Source organism: Urocampus carinirostris, chromosome 13 (genome assembly GCF_059441175.1).
Source record: "Urocampus carinirostris isolate Australia breed hairy pipefish chromosome 13, RoL_Ucar_1.0, whole genome shotgun sequence".
Classification (NCBI taxonomy): Eukaryota; Metazoa; Chordata; class Actinopteri; order Syngnathiformes; family Syngnathidae; genus Urocampus; species Urocampus carinirostris.
The window spans coordinates 26,347,576-26,367,443 of NC_142361.1; the positions used below are offsets into that span (position 1 = coordinate 26,347,576).

The window sequence follows — 19,868 nt, forward strand, 5'->3', positions numbered from 1 at the left end:
AAATTTAGCAGCACAACATTTTAAAAGGGGGACACCACTGAGATTTCTGAATGACTCATGACTTCTCAGAGGCCTTTCTTGGCTCTCGTTTCTTTCCTCGGCCCGCAATCCTTCACCTCATGTTGTTCCATTTGGTTTCATCAAACTCTCAGACATCTTTCAGTGTTGCAGACAACGTTGATCACAGAAAGACATTTAGCATGAAACATAACAATTTATTTCTCAAAAGCCCCTTTTCTACTGCCAGGAACGAAATGATGAAACACTGCAGCATGTTATTTTGTCTTTTTCAATTTCCACTGGAAATATTAGCTACCGTCAATTACTATGTTAACAACTATTCATCACTCAAATTAGCAGAAAAGGTTCATCACACTTCATCATGGGAGCTGTTATAGAAAACGAACCAAATTGTTGCTCTGTATTTAAAAGAGTTACCCTCATTCCATAATAAGGAGTGATACTGATATGGATCCCTGTTTGACCCTATGTTTGAGAATTGTATTTATCTATGTCTGATTTTTCACATACACTATAAACACTGTACCCGTCCATGTATGGAGCTGCTGAATCAGTTCAACACTATACCTCTGATGCTATAAAACCTTTTAATCAGCTTTTTGACAACTTCAGTCTCATCTCAAGTGTCTCTACCGTTGCCAAAAAATACAAACCAGGAAGTAAACTCACCGTCTTTCTCCATTGAAGTTTGTTATTGTCTCGTTCCAACCTATGCTTTCAAAACGGAAGGGTTTTTCTAATTTCCTGAAGTGGTGTTTTGAATAGGAAAACTGACCACCCTAGACAAAGGTGAGCAGATTCAACGGTGTTGTAAAATGTTTGTCTGACTGTCTCGATTCATAATTTGAATTTGATAGCCCCCAGAATTTAGAATTAACGTCATCGCAGTTGTGTTATGTAAAAAAGCAGAAGCCTGCGAAAGAAATATTTGCACTGCATCAGAATGTCTGCATATAACATCAACACTCCAACGCTCCACATGCCACTCAGCATTTGCTTATGCAATCTACCAGAAATTGCTAAGGCTCAAGGTCAACTAGGATATGGTTAGCAGCCACGAGCACCTCTGCTTTGGCATGGGTCAAAGTTTGAGGTCACCAATACTAAGCATGTAGGAATGATTGTGTTCAAACAGTATAATATGACAATACATATTTTTTCAATTACATGGTAATAAGTTGCAAAACTTTGCTCAACAGTTTTTTTTAGACAAAAGGCAACTCCAGAACAATTATTTGATGCATGCAACGCATAAGAAAAAGTAAACTTACAAATAATAGATTACTTCTTCCAATATATTGTAATTTAGCTGGCCCTGGCAATACTCTTCTTGCCATTATTGGCAGCTTGCACTTAGTATAATATTGAGACCGCACTCCGCGCTCCAGTTTCCACACAGTATAGACAATCACGATTTGTTCGTTTCCATGACATCAGGCCTCCATTGACATAGTCTAGCTCATCTGTTCGTTTATGGAGCTGTCACTTTAGTTGATACACTTCTTGGATAACGTTTTTTCCTCTTTACATTGCCATTGACTTATATAAGTGCTCCAAAAATAATTTTAAATCCAGCCGAAGTATAAGTACTAACGGGCTCAGACTTTCTTCACTACGGCCATGACCAACCTAAACAAGCACAAAAGACAGTGAAAAAATGAATCTATTGAGAAAGGTATATGCATTTGTTGTTACTCTTATTTTTTTAAATGTTTCTGCTAATGACATTGCACTATTTCCATTGCACTTTTTTTCTGATGCACATATGACTGCCAGTCTATAAGCACTACCTTGTAAATATTGCACAAACAAATACATATTTTTTCCATCTAAATATTTTATCACCTCGTTCCCTGGAGTGTCACATCAAATCTTGGTGTAGGCAATGTTTTCACGTTGTAATCAATGACAATAAAGACAATTATATTATCTATTATATTCACAAAGGGCACAGTTATTGTATAAAAACAAAAAGTTCCCTAAATGAATCATCAAAAGGGACATTGCAACTTCATAAGTAGATTATAACTCTTGCTCAATTTTAAGAAATTTCCATGTTCTCTGGTTATGCCCTAATCAAAGCAGAGTTCCAAACCCACAACACTCGGAAAGAAACTGCTCTCATTACAATTATTTTCCATCAGGACGGTCAAAGATGGACTGGCTGTCTGTTTGTACAATATTATGCTCTCCTTATCGGTTTCTCTTTCCTGGTAATTGAGGCTGGCACAATGCCAACCAGAGTGAGGAGCGAGGGAGAGGACTGTTGCGCAGGCAACTGAGGGAGGGCTTTGGTTCATTCACAAGACAAAACCTGCATTTCTTCATGTACTTTCTGACAATCCGGGACTCGGAAGAGTAATGCACACTCATCATCTTAATGAAAAGGATTAACTGGAATTTGATCAAGGTTTGGAACGCTTGGAGGTAATTTGCAAACATCTGGGATGCAGTACACCTGTGCGCATGGTGGTGTGTATGTGTGAGATGAATGAAGAAGTGCCGGTTGTTAACACACTCATGTAAAAGATGTCTTATCGAGTTGCAATTTGGCTAACAAAATGTCAGTATTCATTTAACGTGTTGCAAGGGTAACATATTGAAGTCATCAGCTGCAGTATTTTGTTTGTGCCGCTGTCAAAAATACATGAAAGCATGTGGTGGAAAAGTCTCAATTTTTTATTCACCTGTTAATATGTTTTTCTGCAAGCACATCGGCAACAAATGCTTTACATTTTAATATATCTAGTGACTACATTTTCTGCTTTTAATTTTTTAGGTGACCATATTACACAGATTACACAGATCGAAAATAGTAGTTTTAGAAATGGGAGGTGCTGTGTGAAAAGCATTAGGACCCTGTAAATTAAGGCGTACAAGATTTCTTGGATGTGGAGTACATTTCGAAGAACTACAAACATGACATGGTTTTCCTTTGTTGCAGGAAGAATTTGGCAGGAGTAAATCTTTGCAATCCTGGCCGCGATTCAGCTAACAGAAGTTATTGATCTTGGAATAGAATAGCTTTCTGTTGCCAAATTACTTCAAATTTGTGCTGTGCAACTCCAATAGGGCAAAGAATTTAATATTTGGAACTTTACATATGATAAAAAGAGAATAAAACCTTTGGGCCTCAAACATTGGCCATAGTCAAGCCATTGTATATGAAGTGAAATCTTCAACAAAAACGTACAAGTCAATAGTATTTTCTATCCAAAAATGAAAATAAAAATAAGAAAGACACACCTTTGCATGGCCATTTCTTAGTTGTATGCATTTTTAAGTTATTTTAAGTAAAAAAAAAAAAGTAAAAAGTTATTTTTTTTAATTTTATTTTGCGGTTGCTTCAGTTTTGGATCCTACTAAACTACATCGATCCCTGTATTGAACAGCGAGCAAAAAGAAAGAAATAGTAGTTAGCTCTCCATTTTTAAAACAATAATATAATGGGGGTTACCATTCATAAAATGGACTCATACAAAGAGCACATTGCGGATTAAACCATATGTATATTAAGCATGTGGTTCAAAAATCGAATGTTTGTCACTATTTACCATATAAAGCAGCAATCATACTTGGAATATCTACCTTGAAAGTTAAGTGAAACCCAACCTTTTAATTTATCATTTTTTGGGACAGAGGTCACTAAAGCGGGCAGCTACTCAACTGTTCAAAAAATCCAGATGTTAGCTATCAAAATTGTAGTGTAGGTTCAGTAGCTTCCTAATCTTAACTACTCATCATGAAAAAGGCCTACATATGTTTGGAACGAGAGCACGTTTGGGAATTTGTCTGTCCAAGAGTTAAATGAATTCCATGTGGCCTGCTTGGAGGTGTAGAACACTCCGTTTTGAGAAAGTCATCGAAGGGGAAAGTCTTCCAGGCTGCACCTTGCCAAAGAGGAGTTTTTCCAACTAACAAATCTCGAGTGGGGAAAATTCTGAATAAAATGGCTTTCCCAAACAGTTGAAGCATGTTCAAGTGTGTCGCTTCAAAACATTGCGGAAAATTTGAGTCATCTAAGATTGGAGCCCCTCCAGTCTCCAGTTGAACAAAAAGGATGAAGTCCAAAGACCAAGGGGGGGAAGATCGGTGGCTTCTGTTTGGCTGATATAGATGCGTTATGATCTGAAAAGGGGATTTACAATATCGGCCATTATATGCAAATTAATCAGTTCCAGAAGTCCTGCATTTTTTTATTCCAATGCCAAATACCTGTTATTTATTCGCAATTGAATCCTTTTAGCATTTCAGCAGTTTCTCTTGTGTTTGAAACAGTCATTTTATCTGTCTGCCACAGAAACAACTTTGATGTTTGAATGTCCGCCATCAGATCACATGCAACTCATTCATCCGCTCGCGTATTCAATTTGATTCTACAATTTCATTAGTTTAAACGTCATAATAAAACTGAATTATGTTCAGTGGCAAGCACAGTAAAATTAAAACAGGAGTCTTGCATAATTACAGCTGACTGATGTCAAAGTGGAATGCAAATGCTTAAGGTACTTTGCTTAACATTGCAGTGCTTGTCAAATGATCAAATATAGCACTTAGAAAATCCGTGCATTTCTTTTAGGGTCATGCTGAACCCCTGTAATCATTTCCTGCAGTTCAAAGCGATGTCAGTAGCTTAAGACCATAATCACATAATTATGTTGTCAAAATGTGGAATAAAAAATACCGAAAACACAGAACGATTAGAGAATGGGACTTAATGTTTATTTTCATTCAAATCTAGGATGTAAATGTGGTCAAAGGGATTGAGAAAACAGCATAAGGGAAAATTAATTTGAATCGCAAAAACAGCTCATTTGCATTCCATTTAAAATTGTTAGCATTTTTTAGCACACAGATAGTGTCACTTTTAATTATAACAGTGCCACTTAATTATTATTTTGTAATTATTAGCTCTCACGTGAAATATGTGGCAGATTGGCTACCCCTGCAACAAGTTATCCAAATCCATGACAGATCTTCCATTTGTACTTAAGCCAGGCAGACAATCGTCATTGAACAGGGCGAGATCGGACTATTCCATCATGCCACTATATTTCTTATTTGAATAAACAGGGCAAGGTAAAAAACAAAACTAAAAAAAAAACATCAAACATCTTAGAACAAGCAACGGATAAGTATTGGCAACACATTTGTGGGGGAGTTATTTATATGTCTTGGATGAAGGGATGAGCTGGTAATCCCACAGGAAACCATGAGCACAAGTTGAAGGGTAATTGTGGTTTAGTGGTTTATTAGACCATCCATTTAGCAAAGCTGACACTGCCGTGCGTGGATGTGCTGTGTAAAGTCATAAAGGAAAATAATTTAGTAAGCTGAGCTAGGAAATAAGGTTGGTGTGAGCTTCAAGTCATTGGCAAAACAGAGAGCTCATTTAAATTAAATTCAAACCTCCTAATTGCCTAATGGCTGCGAAAAGATTGTAATTTTAGTGCTAAATAAAGGAGACGTAAAATCACTTCCAAAAAGGTGTTTGAATTGCCGTTATTACTCCCAAAGCAACCACAGAAATAAAACTTGGCCTTAAAATAAGATAAAATATATTTTACTACACTACGATTTTATGAGGTAAAGCAATATTTCTGAAATTTATTCAGCTGGCCTTTTTTGACAAAGTTTGCCAATGCGGGATGTTACGGTTTCTGGAGTGAAGATTTACAAGGTTTCAGGGTTTTATGTGTGTGGTGATTCCCAGACAGCCCAATAGAATATTGCGAAATAAAGGGTAAATGGTCTCCATTTATATAGCGCTTTTCAAATTGAGTTTCAGGAGGTATGTTTTTAAAAAATCGTTGCAGTATACAGTAAACCCTTTTTTTATCGCAGGTGTTACATTCCGGAAAAAAAAAAAACCCATGTATGTAATCCGTAAGGTAGAAGCCCTTTTTAAAAATTATTATCTAAATATTCAATGATACATTAAAACCAAGAACGAACCCTTGTAACAGCCCCAAGGATTTGTTTAAAACATACATGTACTGTATACTATACCTGTAAACATATATATATATATATATCTCATCTCATCAGCTGTTTAGCCAATCAAATTGCAAAGCAAAATGCATCATGAATACCCGTGAAGCAGCAAAACCTTGTAGGGTGAACTGCTTAATAGGGAGGGATTATTTTACTCATGTCAAAATTGAAATAAGCTAGTGAGTTCATGTCAATGCTTTCCTACATCATAACAGGAGACAAGTTAGTGCTTTTGAAGTCCTGATACTATGTTGGAAAAAGCTACATTAAGGGTAAGTTTCCACCCTTCGTTTAGCATCTATACCTGGTCAGAAGACAATTAAAAAAAATGACCATTTCAAGAGAGGCTTCCCTAATGAGTGTCATCAACATAGCCCAGAAAACTATTGGCTGCTCTCTGCCCAGTCTGGAGGACGTTGAAGGCTTGCAATACTGTAGCAGAGCCAAAAACATTGTCAAGGACTCCTCTCACCAATTCTGCTGCCTTCTGGAATACAATAAATATCCCTTAAAACAAGGACTAATAGGGTCAGAGACCGTTTAGACTGTGAAAAATATATCTGCTGATTTATACACAAATTTATATCCGTATTTTAATTTTTTTGTCTTCATTTTGCACAATGTTGCTGCTACATAATCACTGTCGACAAACAGTACCTTGTATATATTACATATGCATCGTTCTATTATTTTTCCAATCTCTCTTTTAGTTCCTTAAAGTCTCTTATTACATGTTTATCCTAGAGTGTCACATCTAATATTGTTGTTATATATGACAATAAAGACAATTGTAATTCAAATCTAATGTCTCTCTTTTCTTCAGGTGCAAGTGAAAGTGCTGCAACACGATGGCTTACAAAGAAGTACCTAGAACTTGTCTGTTAAAATGCCTATGTTACATGCTTCTTCACTTGCTTGTTGCAGCACAAGATGAAGACCTAAGAAGTATGTTGGTTTGATTTTGTTTTTATCTTGTACTTGTCTTTCTGGCAAAAGAATGTGAAAACCAGCTAGCATTGTTGTTTGTTTTTGTCTCCTTAAGGTTGTAGGACCGCACCTGGTGATTTGGTATTTATTGTGGATGGTTCTTGGAGTGTTGAAGATGTCAATTTTGAAATTGTAAAGCGGTGGCTTGTAAACATCACTAAAAACTTTAACATTGGACAGAAATTTACCCAAGTTGGGGTGGTCCAGTACACCGATGATCCCATTTTGGAAATACCTCTGGGAAAGTATTCTACAAATAAAGCGCTCATTAAAGCAATGGAATCCATCGAGTACATGGGAGGAAACACAAGGACTGGCACGGCCATTGAATTTGCCACCAACAAACTGTTCGATCTTTCTGAGCGTAGCCCGAATGGCGTGTCCCGAATCGCAATTGTCGTCACGGATGGTAAATCTCAAGACGAGGTTGTGAAGGCAGCTGAGGCCGCACGAAAGAAAGGAGTGATTTTGTTTGCGATCGGGGTCGGATCAGAAACAGAGGAGGCACAGTTGGGAGCCATCGCAAACAAACCTTCTTCGACGTACGTCTTCTCTGTTGAGGACTACAAGGGTATTTCCAGGATCATACAAGTCATACGACAAAAACTTTGTGAAGGTAAGCAAATGCTCATTTTGAGGTTGTTTGCATGTATCTGTGTTTAACTTGAACAAAAATGCTGATGTTGAGAACTTCACACCTTCGGACATACAAAACCCTAAAAATAATCTAAGAACCAAAGACAACCCATGAGAGCTCAAGAAAAACACCCAAACACAACACAGAGATTAAGATCGATATCTTCCAACTTTTTGACTCGTATACTCACTACTACGACAATGTGGTGCCAATAGTAGCGAGGGCGATGATTATTTCCATGCCAACGAAAATTATGGCACTACTTCTTTTTGGGGCTTAATGTAATATTTGTTCTGGACCCAACACACTATGTTCTTTGAAATACTAGTTGGCTAGCATTCATAACAAATAGTGCTTCTCAGCTTTTTTTATGGTTAAAGTAAATGTGGAACTTTTGGACATACTCCACATAAAAAGATCCATCCCCATTTTTCCGATGTCCTATAAAGTGTTACTCTGCTTTTCATTTACCGTATAATACAAATTATCAAATTTCAGGTTTTTGTCGAGAGCTTTTCAATAAAGACAAAAAGCGTGACTACTTAAATATCATTTGAGTTGTTGTTCAGTTTTTCCGTGTCCTCTTTTTTCAGAGACTGTTTGTCCTGCAAGAATACCTATTGATTCTAGAGATGAAAAAGGATTTGATATCCTAATTCATTTAAACTTGGCCAAAAAAGCCAAGAAAATAAAAGGAACATATTACGGCACCAAGGCCTTTGAAGTGACATCTCGTATTGACTTGAGTGAAACCACAAGGTGATAGTGTTGTTTTTTTTATTTTCTTGGCATTGTCCTTTACATGTTTAAAGCTGAGGCATCTTAATTTGTTATTTCAGGACACTTTTTCCTGATGGCTTACCACCATCTTATGTATTTGTTGCCACTCTGAGATACAAGGGATCGGTGGCATTGGAAAAGTGGGACCTTTGGAGGATACAGACCCGTGACGGAAGACCTCAAATGGCTGTGACTCTAAACGGACTTGATGGCACCGTCCAGTTCACCACAACCAGTCATTCAATCGGTGGAATACAAACTGTTACATTTTCACAGACCACTGCAATGGTACGTACATTAGGTTGTGTTTATTAGACTAATTCTTTTTAATGTGCACTGATACTGAAGTTTGCTCCATATATTCAAATGAACACCATTGTTCAACTATCTATCCATCCGTTATAGTTCTTGTCATCATTTGGGTTGGTTTTCTGAGATGATAACCTTTTAGCGATACACTGCCCCATTAACAAACAAATAACCAGACATACATAAGTATAAGAAATCCAGAACATGGATAGATATAAATTGCATAGCCATACTACTTAATCGGAAGTGGCAAAAACCATGTTTCCTTAAAGGCTCCCTACTGTCTGTCAGGCCCATTGCAGAAAGCCTGTTTAAAAACATAACTGCAAGAGGTTAATGTTTATAGCAGCTGTGCTTACCCTCTGCTACCTTTTAGCACCCTGTATGTTGAGTTCATTAACACACATCCCCCAGAAAATAGATGTGTCAGTTTAAATCATGACTACGCAAATATATCTTGGGAGAAAATGAAAGGACTGCTGGTGCGCCCACTACGTCTCTTGCACTTATAGGAAATAGTCAAACATTTAAGCTTCGAACGTGACCAGCTGGTATGACAATAGAACTGCTTTAAAACAGTTGTTCAAAGAATAACAGAATATTCTTAGAGGCACCCATAAATGAAGAGACTGCAGCAACTTGACACTTAAACTTGCTGCCTATCACTCTAAATGATTTTGACATGAACAATACTAGGCAGTGAATGGAATTAAATTGCTGTATAAACATATAGATAATTTATTTTGTTTTTTTCTACTCAAAGAAACTATTTGATGAGAATTGGCACCAACTAAAACTGCTGGTCACTGAGGAAGACGTCACTCTTTATGTTGATGACCTGGAAATCGAAACACTGTCTTTGGAGCCTCCTGTTGGCATCTTCATAAATGGGAAAACGCAAGTTGGGAAATATGTCAGTAAAGAAACAACAGCACCGGTAAGCATGGATTGCTTCAAAATTATAGCGGTGTAACATTTCTTTACATATTATGTTTTGATGATTTTTTTTTTACAGCGAACCCTTGTTTATCACAGGGGTTGTATTGCAAAAATGACCTGTGATGGGGGAAATCCGTAGAAACCTTTATGTTTTCTTTACAATTAAAAGTATTATAAAGTTATATCCTCTCATAGGTGCAGAATGTTTCATTGATATTATGCGTTTAAGATAAACATGAAATTGCAAAATAATTTGCACATAGGTAACATAAATTTGGCCAGCTGTTTTACATACGTGTGAGTATTAAACTCTAATGTTGTTGACGCACCGGAAAAGAGGAAGCAAAAGCAAATCAAAATGCAGAACACAATGCACTATGCAAGTCAGTGAAGGAGTGAAACCGCGAAAAGTAAAGTAGCAAAATTTCATGTATTAACGAAATGGTTACGTAAGGGAATAAATACTTTTTAAAAGTCCTCAAATAAGTCAAATGAAAGCAGACCACTGTTCGAGTTGTGTAAAAGTGATAAGAGATGGCAATCCAAACTCTTCTGACATGGATGTTAAGAGTGTGGACATTGTTTTGTGCAGGAAAGCAATATAGAGGAAGACCATAACTGGCGTCTTGTCAAAATTTGTTTTTACTGTTATGAATGCATAATGTGTCATAAAACTTTTGCAGATTTCATGCTAGCTGATGTAAAATACTCTGACATTCTGGAGAGAATGCATCTGTTGCAAGACACAAATAACGTTGGGATCATGCAAATACATATTACACTGTTAGACTTTTATTTGCAATCTGATTTATATCATCATTGACGTGTGAACTGCCGTTGCCAATTCGTCCAGTTTGAACTTCAGAAGCTCCGTATCTACTGTGACCCAGAGCAGAACAACCGTGAGACTGCGTGTGAAATACCAGGAGTGGTACGTACACGATTCTAATTAGCTTAGCTTTGTTATTACTCTTTTTCAAAGAACCAAAGATATCTTCTTCTTGCTTACGTCAACATCAACATCTGTTTCTACTAAGACTCAATTCAACCCTAGTTAACAGCATATTTTACGTGAAATGATTTTGCTAACCCAATCTTAAGCATCACACTATGTGGTAAAGAAAGGTCAACTCAGCAGAAAATCTTACAACCACAGATTTGATTATTTGTTGGAGATGCTGAAGTGGTGTCTTATAGCCATGTTGTGTTATTTGGAAATCAATTGCGCATTGAAGTCTCGCTACATAATAACACTTGACAAACAGAAGCCTAAAGTTACAGATGTTTTCCAATAATTGCATCTTTCAAGAGCATCTGCTTCTTATTGTCTAACCATTAATCTTTTTTTGAATAATAAAAATAAAACGGTAAACCCGGAGAGTTGGTTTTAACAACACTTTTATATTACTTCTAATATTAAAATAATTACAATAATTTCAACATAATGTTATACATATAAACCTGAACAGATACATAAAAATGTATTTATTTTTGCTTTGACAGTGTTCCAACAGTCCTGATTACACTGAGCCAACACCAGAACCTTGTGTTTGTCCTCCGGGACCGCCAGGATTTCCAGGGATGAAGGTCAGTTTTTCAGATTAAATTTATTTTTCTCTTTTGTATATTCAAAAAACACACCTTTGGTATTTTAATGTCAACTCCATCTGCAACCTGAACAAGCTGACGAAGGGCAAAACCACATCCATCCATATACGTTATTTTATTTATGTTTTTTGTCCCTGCAAATATTGTTTGTGTCATTCAGTATCCATTTTAAGGTTATTGTAACCAATACTACAAAGCTCAAATAGGATTGTAATGTCAATCACCTCTTAAATTTGTGATTTTTCTGTTTCTTTTATGTCTGAGAGACTATGTATATATTTGTCTTAGGGCGAACCAGGAAAAAGTGGGCAATCAGGTCAGCCTGGGCGAGCTGGTGCTGATGGTAAGCCTGTGAGTACTAAATAGTTCAATATGCAAACACACCAGAAACAACCAATCATTATAACTGGGCAATAAGGAAAAAAAACACCTTAAACCGAATTCTACAGAAATGAATACTAATCTATACACGATGAATTAAAAAAAAGTGAAAAACTGATTCATGCGCTATACTCTTTCTCCCAATTGTAGGGGGTGCCGGGCGTTAGAGGAAGTCTGGGTTTTTCTGGTCCACCAGGAATGAAGGTGACCAATATCATAAGAACATCAACAAAATAAAAAAAAAAATACAATATAAAAATTTTATTCTGCTTATAAGGGTCAACTTGGGGCTGATGGATTGAAAGGGGAGCCCGGGAAGCCCGGAGTTTCGGTAGGAAGGTCAAAAAAGTCATTTGTGGCATTCATGTTGGTTTGTCAACTGCAGTCACCAACAAACAGATTTGTGCTGCTTTTCTGTGCCCTCAGGGACAGAGGGGCATGCCTGGATTAACAGGACCATCCGGACCAACTGGAGAAATGGTACTGATATCTATCGATCCATTTGAACTTAGTTTGGGCAATGAAGAAAGTGGAACTTTCCAATACATGTGCAAACAGGAGCTTTCGATCACTTGCGATGTTATTGAAAGATTGCTATGACATGAGAATACAGGACTGATTTTTTTTTTAATCATATGAAAAAATAAAAAAAAACAATAATCTATTCACTTTAACGATTTTTGCCCAGCAAAAATGGGCATTTTCTGTTTGGGATCAAAAATGTGATTTTGCTTTTTAAAGTCCCACTAATTTGAAATATAGGCGTTTGGGGAAACCCAAATGGAATTTACTCCCTTGGGCCATATAGTGTATACTGTATCTTACCAAACTGTCAAGTTAACAACTGCTTCTGGAGTTTATACTGCAACGCTTGAAAACAAACAAAAAATTGTAAACACATAAAAGGAAGGTACAGCTGTTGGAAATCAGGCTGCCTGTGTAGCTCCAGGAAAGGAACTAATTTCAACCAAAATACAAGGAGCAGACATCAACTTTGCACACGATCTACTTGCTTGTGTCCAGAGCAATACATGGATCAATTGTAAAGTGAACTGGATGCTACACTGAAGAGAAACTGTTGAATTACAAGGAAATGCCTGCAAGACAGTTTCACTGTCTGACGCTGTTGCATCAATTTCTCATGTCACCATGTGTTTTGAATATAAAAGCAAATCCCCTGAAAGCAAGACACTCTTAAGACTGGGTTGAATTTGCTGACTTAGTGAGTCTTGGTTCTGTTCAAATTGGGTTTTGCGGATGGGAGACTCGTCTTGCTTCTGTAGCCAAAATGCGTCATCATGTGGGATTAGTTAGACTTTTTCAATGTGTGGAGAGGATGATCCTGGATCTGTTCCACATGGACTTTTGCCTTCAGATAACTTTTTTTATGAATAGTGACATGATTTCTATCCTGCTACGTCCTCAAAAAGCCCAGCAAATGCTGTTTTTTAGATAGGTGTTGTTTCCTAAGGCCCTTTTTAGGTGACTAAGGGTTGACTAAGGTACAAATTCAATAAATAACACATTTTAAGATAAAAACACAAAGGAAAGCAGAGCAATTGTTTTTGTGACAGCTTGATATGCGTTTCAGATAAAAACATACTTTCTTAACAAAACACATCCCGCCCCCACGCAGAGGAGTTTGACAGGCTAATCTTTTGGACATGCACTCCCACTTAGAGGCACAAGGAAAAGAAAACTCAAATGGCTGTATATCAAATGTTAAGTATCTTCAGAGAGTCTAGGATCTCAGGTGCATTACAACCCCTTTTGCCTTTCAATCACAATGTATCAGAGTTGACTGGAACTCTAATGTCTGTCTCCATATTTAATAAAATCAATTTTGTCCTGTAATTGTACTTGGCTGTCCGATGGACAAACAATAAACAAAACTATTAAAAAGATAAACAGTTTTAAAAAAGCCTAAAACTTTTACAATAATCAATGTGAAATGGTGATGCTCAAGATAAAACGTTTTTCACAAGTATCTCTTTTCTTGTCCAAATATCTTGTTCAGTTGGTAAACTTGCTTTGGATGGTCAAAAAGTAACAGGGATTTGACAGTGATTTCCTAGGGATTTTCCATGATATATAGCACACGTTTTCCACTGCATAGAAGAACATCTGCAACATCTGTCATTTTAAAATTGTTCTATGTTTTGAATGGCCACCCAAGGGTGGAAAGTTTGTGTTCCTGGCAATTGTCTGTGCAAATATAAAACGCGAGATCCTAAAACTGCTGAAAATACAGTAAATATAAAGGCGAATAAGGGGTAGTAAATCAATCAAATGTCACCTTTGTCAGGACTAGACCCAAGCTGATTTTTTTCTCCCAGTAAGTATAAATAAATTCACCATTATTACCTCACCAAGCCTTAAGAACAGCTCCAAGAGTAATGCCAGCAGTACATGAATAACTTGCACAGCACAAACCACAAATAACTTGAATCTCCATCTAAATATTATTTAAATTCCTGAATTAAATTATTGACTTGCAAAGAGAGAATAGCTTTGGGATTTATTTATTTCAAGGGCAGTTAGCCATTCTTCGAAGGCATTGGGTAAATTGAAATTTGAATTAGTGATGAAACAAACACTGTCACTTGTAATTTTGGCTTTTTATAATCTTTATAAATATTGACTGTTTTCAGGGACCAATCGGACTACCTGGAAGAGAAGGGATTGCGGGTAAAGCTGGAAAATCAGTAAGGATATTTACATCCCTAAAAAACACACATTTTCTGAGGGTGTTTACACTGCTATAAATTTACAGGGCGAGAAAGGAAGTACCGGACCCCCTGGGTCTCCAGGTTATCGAGGAGCACCCGTATGTATGATAACAAAAAATATATATATATATTCTATCGACCTGGGTCTAATTACTTTTTTTACAGGGTGAACCGGGGAGAGATGGAAAGGATGGAGTTCCAGGTTTACATGGTTTAAAGGTCTTAGTTCTAACTTGATTACGTCACAAAAAAGCATTAATAGTGTAATTGCTAATGTAATTATTTAGGCAAGCTGACATGGTGTGCTAATTTCTAGAAGATTTTGGTGTTTGAAAAAAAAAAAGTAGTCATGGAGATCCTGCAATAACTTTTATAGACTTTTTATTTAATATGTTTTTTTTTTAAATTAGGTATAACATTAAAAATAAGACAATACATAACTTTTAGTCATTTTAATCTTTGAGAAAATATCTGTTAACTTTGAGAATATTGTGTGAATTATGTTTGTTTCCTCATTTTTTGCTTTGCCTTTTACATTGAAGGGAGAAAATGGGGTCAGTGGAATCCCCGGTGTTGATGGACGAGTGGGACATACAGTACGTCATAACGGCAACTGCAGTGTGCTTTTTTTTAACGTATAATATAGTTTTTCTTTTATATACTATATTAAAGTTATGAGCTTCCCAAATGAAAGTTGCACACCTTTTAGTATGTAAAAATGTCAAAAACACTTAAATGAGGTGAATCGAGTAAAATATTAATTCTCTTAGTTCCAGGTGCTTAAATAAAGACATGAGCATGTTTTAATCAATAGTTATGTAGTCATTGTCAAAATTACAATTGGATGGATACAAGCTGGATAAGATAGGCAAACACACTGTCAGAGAGAAGACCTATATGTTAATCCACTAGCTAAAAGACTATAGAATAAGCAACTTTTCCATTTATTTTCTTAGCATAGGCTCATGAACTTGACAACAAGATGAATGTGATGCTACTTTTTCTAAACAGCTACAAAGAAAGTAAAAACCGCCGCGTAAATATCTGTCGGAAATATTTATCACGGCTGATTTCATAGCCAAGAGTTCCAGCGCCGTTTCAGACCCCATCTAGCATGCATTGCACAACAACCACTGGCAATTATTCATTCATCAGGAGATGTGTATCATAAAAAACTAGCAGCCACACTGCCAAAGAGGTATTTGCGTGTTACTGTAGCTACCGTGACATATAGGACCGAATGCCTTATTGCCCAGTTAGCTAAAAGTAACACTTTTAGCTTTCACTTTCCATGCAGTATTTCTCAACTTTTTTGTCAGTCAGGTTAAGTGTTTTGCTTATTGGATCACTTTGGTCTCTTACAAAGTTTTTGGACGGGAGTTTAGCTCCAGGAAGCGGTTAACTATAGCAAAAAAGGTCAATTATACTGTATACAAGTGTAGACTACAAATGACATTGTAGAAATAAAAGGGGATTTCCCTCGTAAACTATCCCAGGATAACCCTGTTATGCAAGTCTCTGGCTCTCATTGAAGACCATAAAGTGACTAATAGAGGGAAAGCTGCTCTGCTATGTTTTTGGAGCAATGTGTTTGAACTGGGCCACAATCTGTCCAGAGTCGATGATAGGTCTATAAAACATGACTCAGTTGCTCCAAAAGGCTACAGGCCAGCCCCACGCACTTGTGAACAAAGAAGCATCCTTTTTTTCCTCAATCAAGCCCACAAATATGTAACCATAATGCTTTTAGATCACAATGCGTGTAAGTACATACGGTGGACTTATCTGGCAAATTCTCTGACAACTGATAATTAATGGTAATGTCAAATATTCCCTTCTAAATTGGGCAGTACACCTGAGCTGGAAGAATTTATTGCGGCAGAAAACCACACAAAAAATATTCTGAGTTTGTGGCATTCTGCTAACCACAAAAATATTTGGTGTTTTTTATAACACTCACTGTCTTGTTATCGTTTTCCTCTGGTGCATTCAAAATATGATTTGAATTGTTTCTTGCTAGGACCAACAAATTGTGCACATTAATAATTTACACATTGTTTGCTTATGGCATGTTTTCTTGCTACATGCGACCCCAAATATTTTAGAATGTGTAAGTGCAGGCTTGTTAACAGCATCAGAGTTTATGATTTTTTTTTTAAATAAATTGATAGAATTTGATTTAAGCCTTTAATTATACATTTACAAATATTTGCCTAATGAATATGACTAAAAATATATCACAATAATTATTGTAATTATTATAAAACGGAACACTTTTGAAATACGTATGTCTAATTTGAATATTTTCTCGGAAATTAGGGTATGCCTGGTTTACCAGGGTTACCTGGTCTCACAGGACAAAAAGTGAGTTTTTGCTTTTCCTTCACTTTGCTTAAAGCAATTAATTACTTAGTTCATATTCTGTGCCATACTGTACACTGTTGTTTAGGGAGATGGTGGATTTCCTGGACCCAGGGGCTCACAAGGACCAGATGGATCTCCAGTAAGCTCCTTACAATATAAATGATAAGGGCTTGCTCTCACGCATATTCCAAATATATGATGTTGAAATCTTTACAGGGGCAGATGGGCCTAGCTGGTCCACCTGGATTAAAGGGAAATATAGGCCCAAAGGTATTCATATAATAGCAATTATATACCACACGAGGTGGTTGTCTTTTTGCCTGAATCCTGCATGAAGACATGCTGCTTTGTAAAATGTAACCTTCGATGTCCAGTTTTACTTCATAATGTACAGTGAAACCCACCATAATATCTAACTATTTTACAGGGCAGTAAGGGTGAAAATGGAAGTCCAGGTATACAAGGGGTGCCAGGTCTTATGGTATGTTCCTACTTTCATTTATCTTTTGATCAATATTTTCCTGACATTATCCCCGCATGCACCCCACAAAAAAATTCAAGATAAGCGTTTGTTCCTAAATTCCAATAATTTGCTGTATAGGGCAGACCAGGTGATCCCGGACTAACAGGTCAACCAGGACTACCAGCTGTGCCTGGCCAAAAGGGAACAAAGGTATTTCCATGCCACTGATAACGCCTAAAATAACTCTAACTCTTAAAATATTATTTGGTAATAAAATGTACTGTTGTCTATTGCTTTAGGGTGAGAGAGGACATACAGGTGAAAGGGGGTACATGGTAAGACTGCAAGCAATTTCTATATTATGTTTTTATTTATGTCACACTTGTAAGTCACTATTTTTGTGATTAGTTTTATTATCAGTTATGATAAAAAAACAGTTTGGGATTAGAAACAACATTCAGCAACAGTAAGGGGTATCCTTAAATAAAATCTAAACTTATGAGTAGATAAAATGTATGGGTGAGCTTAAAATGTTAGAAATTTGACAAAACATGCCTGAAAGTTTTGCTTTAGTTTAATATTGATAAAGTGTTTTGATCTTTGTATGTTATATGTACAGATGCTTAAATGTGTTTTGTTTTTGACAAAGGGCGTGAAAGGTGAAAAGGGAACAGATGGAAAATCAGGGTTTCAAGTGAGTTCCTTTTGATTTATTCAGTTTAAAAATCTCAATCTCAGTATCAATCCACGATCACATACTGTATACTGTATTTTGAGAACTTGCAATTACCAAATTAATTTTCCTTTGTGTTCAACAGGGTTTACCAGGTCCAAGGGGACTGCAAGGGGAGGTACTATGTGGACCAGGTCGTTCTAGAAATCTTTGTCTTGTATGACTTGTAAAACTTGCCTCATGTTTTTGCTAGAAAGGGACAACAGGGGATCCAGGTCCGAGAGGCCAAGACGGTCAAATTGGCCGCCCTGGACAGCCTGGTCAGGTGGGCCAAACTGGACCTCGAGGCCTTCGGGGGGACATGGGTCCTGCTGGACAACCTGGCCCGGCGGGAAGCTCTGTATGTTGAGTACTCAGTGACTTCAAGTGTACTTTTTTATGATGAATGTTAATGTTTGTGATTTTTTTGTCACAGGTAGGTGAAATTTCAGATATGCACATTCAACAAGTTTGCAGAGAGATTCTGCAGTGTAAGTTTATCTGGATGTCTTCTTGTGTGAGTAGCCGTTTCAAAATATAAACAACATATTATTTTCTACTCACCATAGCTGAACTACCATCAATGTTGCTGAGCCACCAGTCAAGCAGCTGTGCCAGTTGCCATAGCGTTCCTGGAACACCCGGCCTCCCAGGTCAGATGGGGCCCCAGGGCCTTAGGGGACTACCTGGTCTGTCTGGAGGAAGAGGGCAGCCAGGCTTTCGAGGACGTCCAGGGATACCTGGGATACACGGGATCAAAGGTAAACCTTTTATATCTTCTTTTGCTTTTACCCAAAGTTTTAACAAGGATAATTACTTTCCAGGAGATCCTGGGGTTAAGGGTGACAAAGGAAGCCAAGGTCGCACTGTACAAGGGGATCAAGGACCACCTGGGCCTCAAGGTAGGTTACCTATCAACTTATTCTTTCTTTAAAACTGGTATCATTGACTACTTAGTGTAATTCTTATCCATCAGGTCCTGAGGGTCCTCGGGGTTACGGCAAACCCGGCACCTCAGGTCAGCCGGGACGACCTGGTCTTAACGGACCAGAGGGTAAAAGCGGAAATCCCGGCACACCTGGTCCACCTGGGGTGTGTGACCCGTCCCTATGCTATGGTGGCATAATGAGACGGTCCTACTACAGCAAAGGACCCAACTATTGATAAAGTTCAGCAGTAAGAAGCTGGTGTGAAGCAAAAAGCCATCTCAGGAAAGTCTTATCGGTAAAGTTGTTCTTTGGTGCAGTGCCAATGAACCTCTTCTAAATACCAACAGTTATGAGAAAAAAAAAACGGTCTACTAACTGTGACATAAACAAATGACATTGGAAATTATTTTGAAAATAATTTCCAAGACATGATGTGCTGTATACCGCGTACCTAAACACAAACAGGACACTAGAAGTCATTATCAAGTGGACATCAAGACGGTGGAGCTGACTTCAGGAAAGCAGGCTCCCCCTACAGGTGCAAGAACCTTCAGCTTTGTCCTCCAAGTAGCAAAATCTAACATTGTCTTTTTGTTATTTTTATTATTTCTAAGAAATTAATGCTAAAAACACGATATGAAAATGGATTGTGGTTGGACGTATAGAATCCTTTACTTCAGCTGTATATGAGATATAAGTCATTAAGGGAATAATGAGCCATTTTCAACTAATCAAGGTCATTTGGGTTTTGCTCAAGGCTGAAAGGCATTTAATCACCAAAACAGACACCTTCTAAAAGGGACAATGACTACAATAAAGTCCTTCTTTTAAATGACTCACCAACCATAAGAACTTGTTTGACTAGATGAGTCAGACTCCTAAAACTTAAAGCAGTTGAATTTTTCCCTAAGAAACTAAGAATGTCCTTTGCAAATAATATAAAACTTTTTTTTCGGGGGGGGGGGGGTTGTTTTGTTTAGTTAAGGTATTTTTATTAATTGCCTTGAAGTTTAAG

General features: G+C 37.2%; 1 protein-coding gene and 1 long non-coding RNA gene across 2 annotated transcripts in view; one reads left to right on the forward strand and one right to left on the reverse strand.

Moving 5' to 3' along the window:
* Nucleotides 1-19,868, reverse strand: part of LOC148354170 (uncharacterized) — an 82,048-nt gene that overhangs the window by 19,075 nt on the left and 43,105 nt on the right. The window contains exon 3 of the long non-coding RNA XR_015852570.1: nucleotides 18,489-18,664. This is a non-coding gene — a long non-coding RNA (uncharacterized LOC148354170). The remainder of the gene's footprint in view (nucleotides 1-18,488; nucleotides 18,665-19,868) is intronic.
* Nucleotides 2,366-19,794, forward strand: col21a1 (collagen, type XXI, alpha 1). Its single transcript, XM_088351958.1, has 29 exons — nucleotides 2,366-2,448; nucleotides 6,839-6,960; nucleotides 7,058-7,618; nucleotides 8,233-8,398; nucleotides 8,479-8,707; nucleotides 9,492-9,665; nucleotides 10,521-10,598; nucleotides 11,171-11,254; nucleotides 11,564-11,626; nucleotides 11,807-11,860; nucleotides 11,934-11,987; nucleotides 12,083-12,136; nucleotides 14,308-14,361; nucleotides 14,430-14,483; nucleotides 14,551-14,604; nucleotides 14,928-14,981; nucleotides 16,705-16,749; nucleotides 16,835-16,888; nucleotides 16,966-17,019; nucleotides 17,177-17,230; nucleotides 17,351-17,422; nucleotides 17,512-17,547; nucleotides 17,862-17,906; nucleotides 18,031-18,063; nucleotides 18,139-18,285; nucleotides 18,361-18,415; nucleotides 18,494-18,685; nucleotides 18,749-18,826; nucleotides 18,901-19,794. Exons 2-29 carry the CDS (start codon nucleotides 6,864-6,866, stop codon nucleotides 19,086-19,088), a joined length of 2,883 nt encoding a protein of 960 aa, XP_088208084.1. The 5' UTR covers nucleotides 2,366-2,448; nucleotides 6,839-6,863; the 3' UTR covers nucleotides 19,089-19,794.

What these genes read in the sequence shown, in the direction of transcription:
- col21a1 (XM_088351958.1), top strand. Translation starts at nt 6,864, where the DNA reads ATGGCTTACAAAGAAGTACCTAGAACTTGTCTGTTAAAATGCCTATGT. An exon ending in GTAAAGAAACAACAGCACCG is followed by an intron (nt 9,666 to 10,520) that starts GTAAGCATGGAT and finishes CAATTCGTCCAG; the next exon opens with TTTGAACTTCAGAAGCTCCG. An exon ending in ATGGAAAATCAGGGTTTCAA is followed by an intron (nt 17,907 to 18,030) that starts GTGAGTTCCTTT and finishes TGTGTTCAACAG; the next exon opens with GGTTTACCAGGTCCAAGGGG.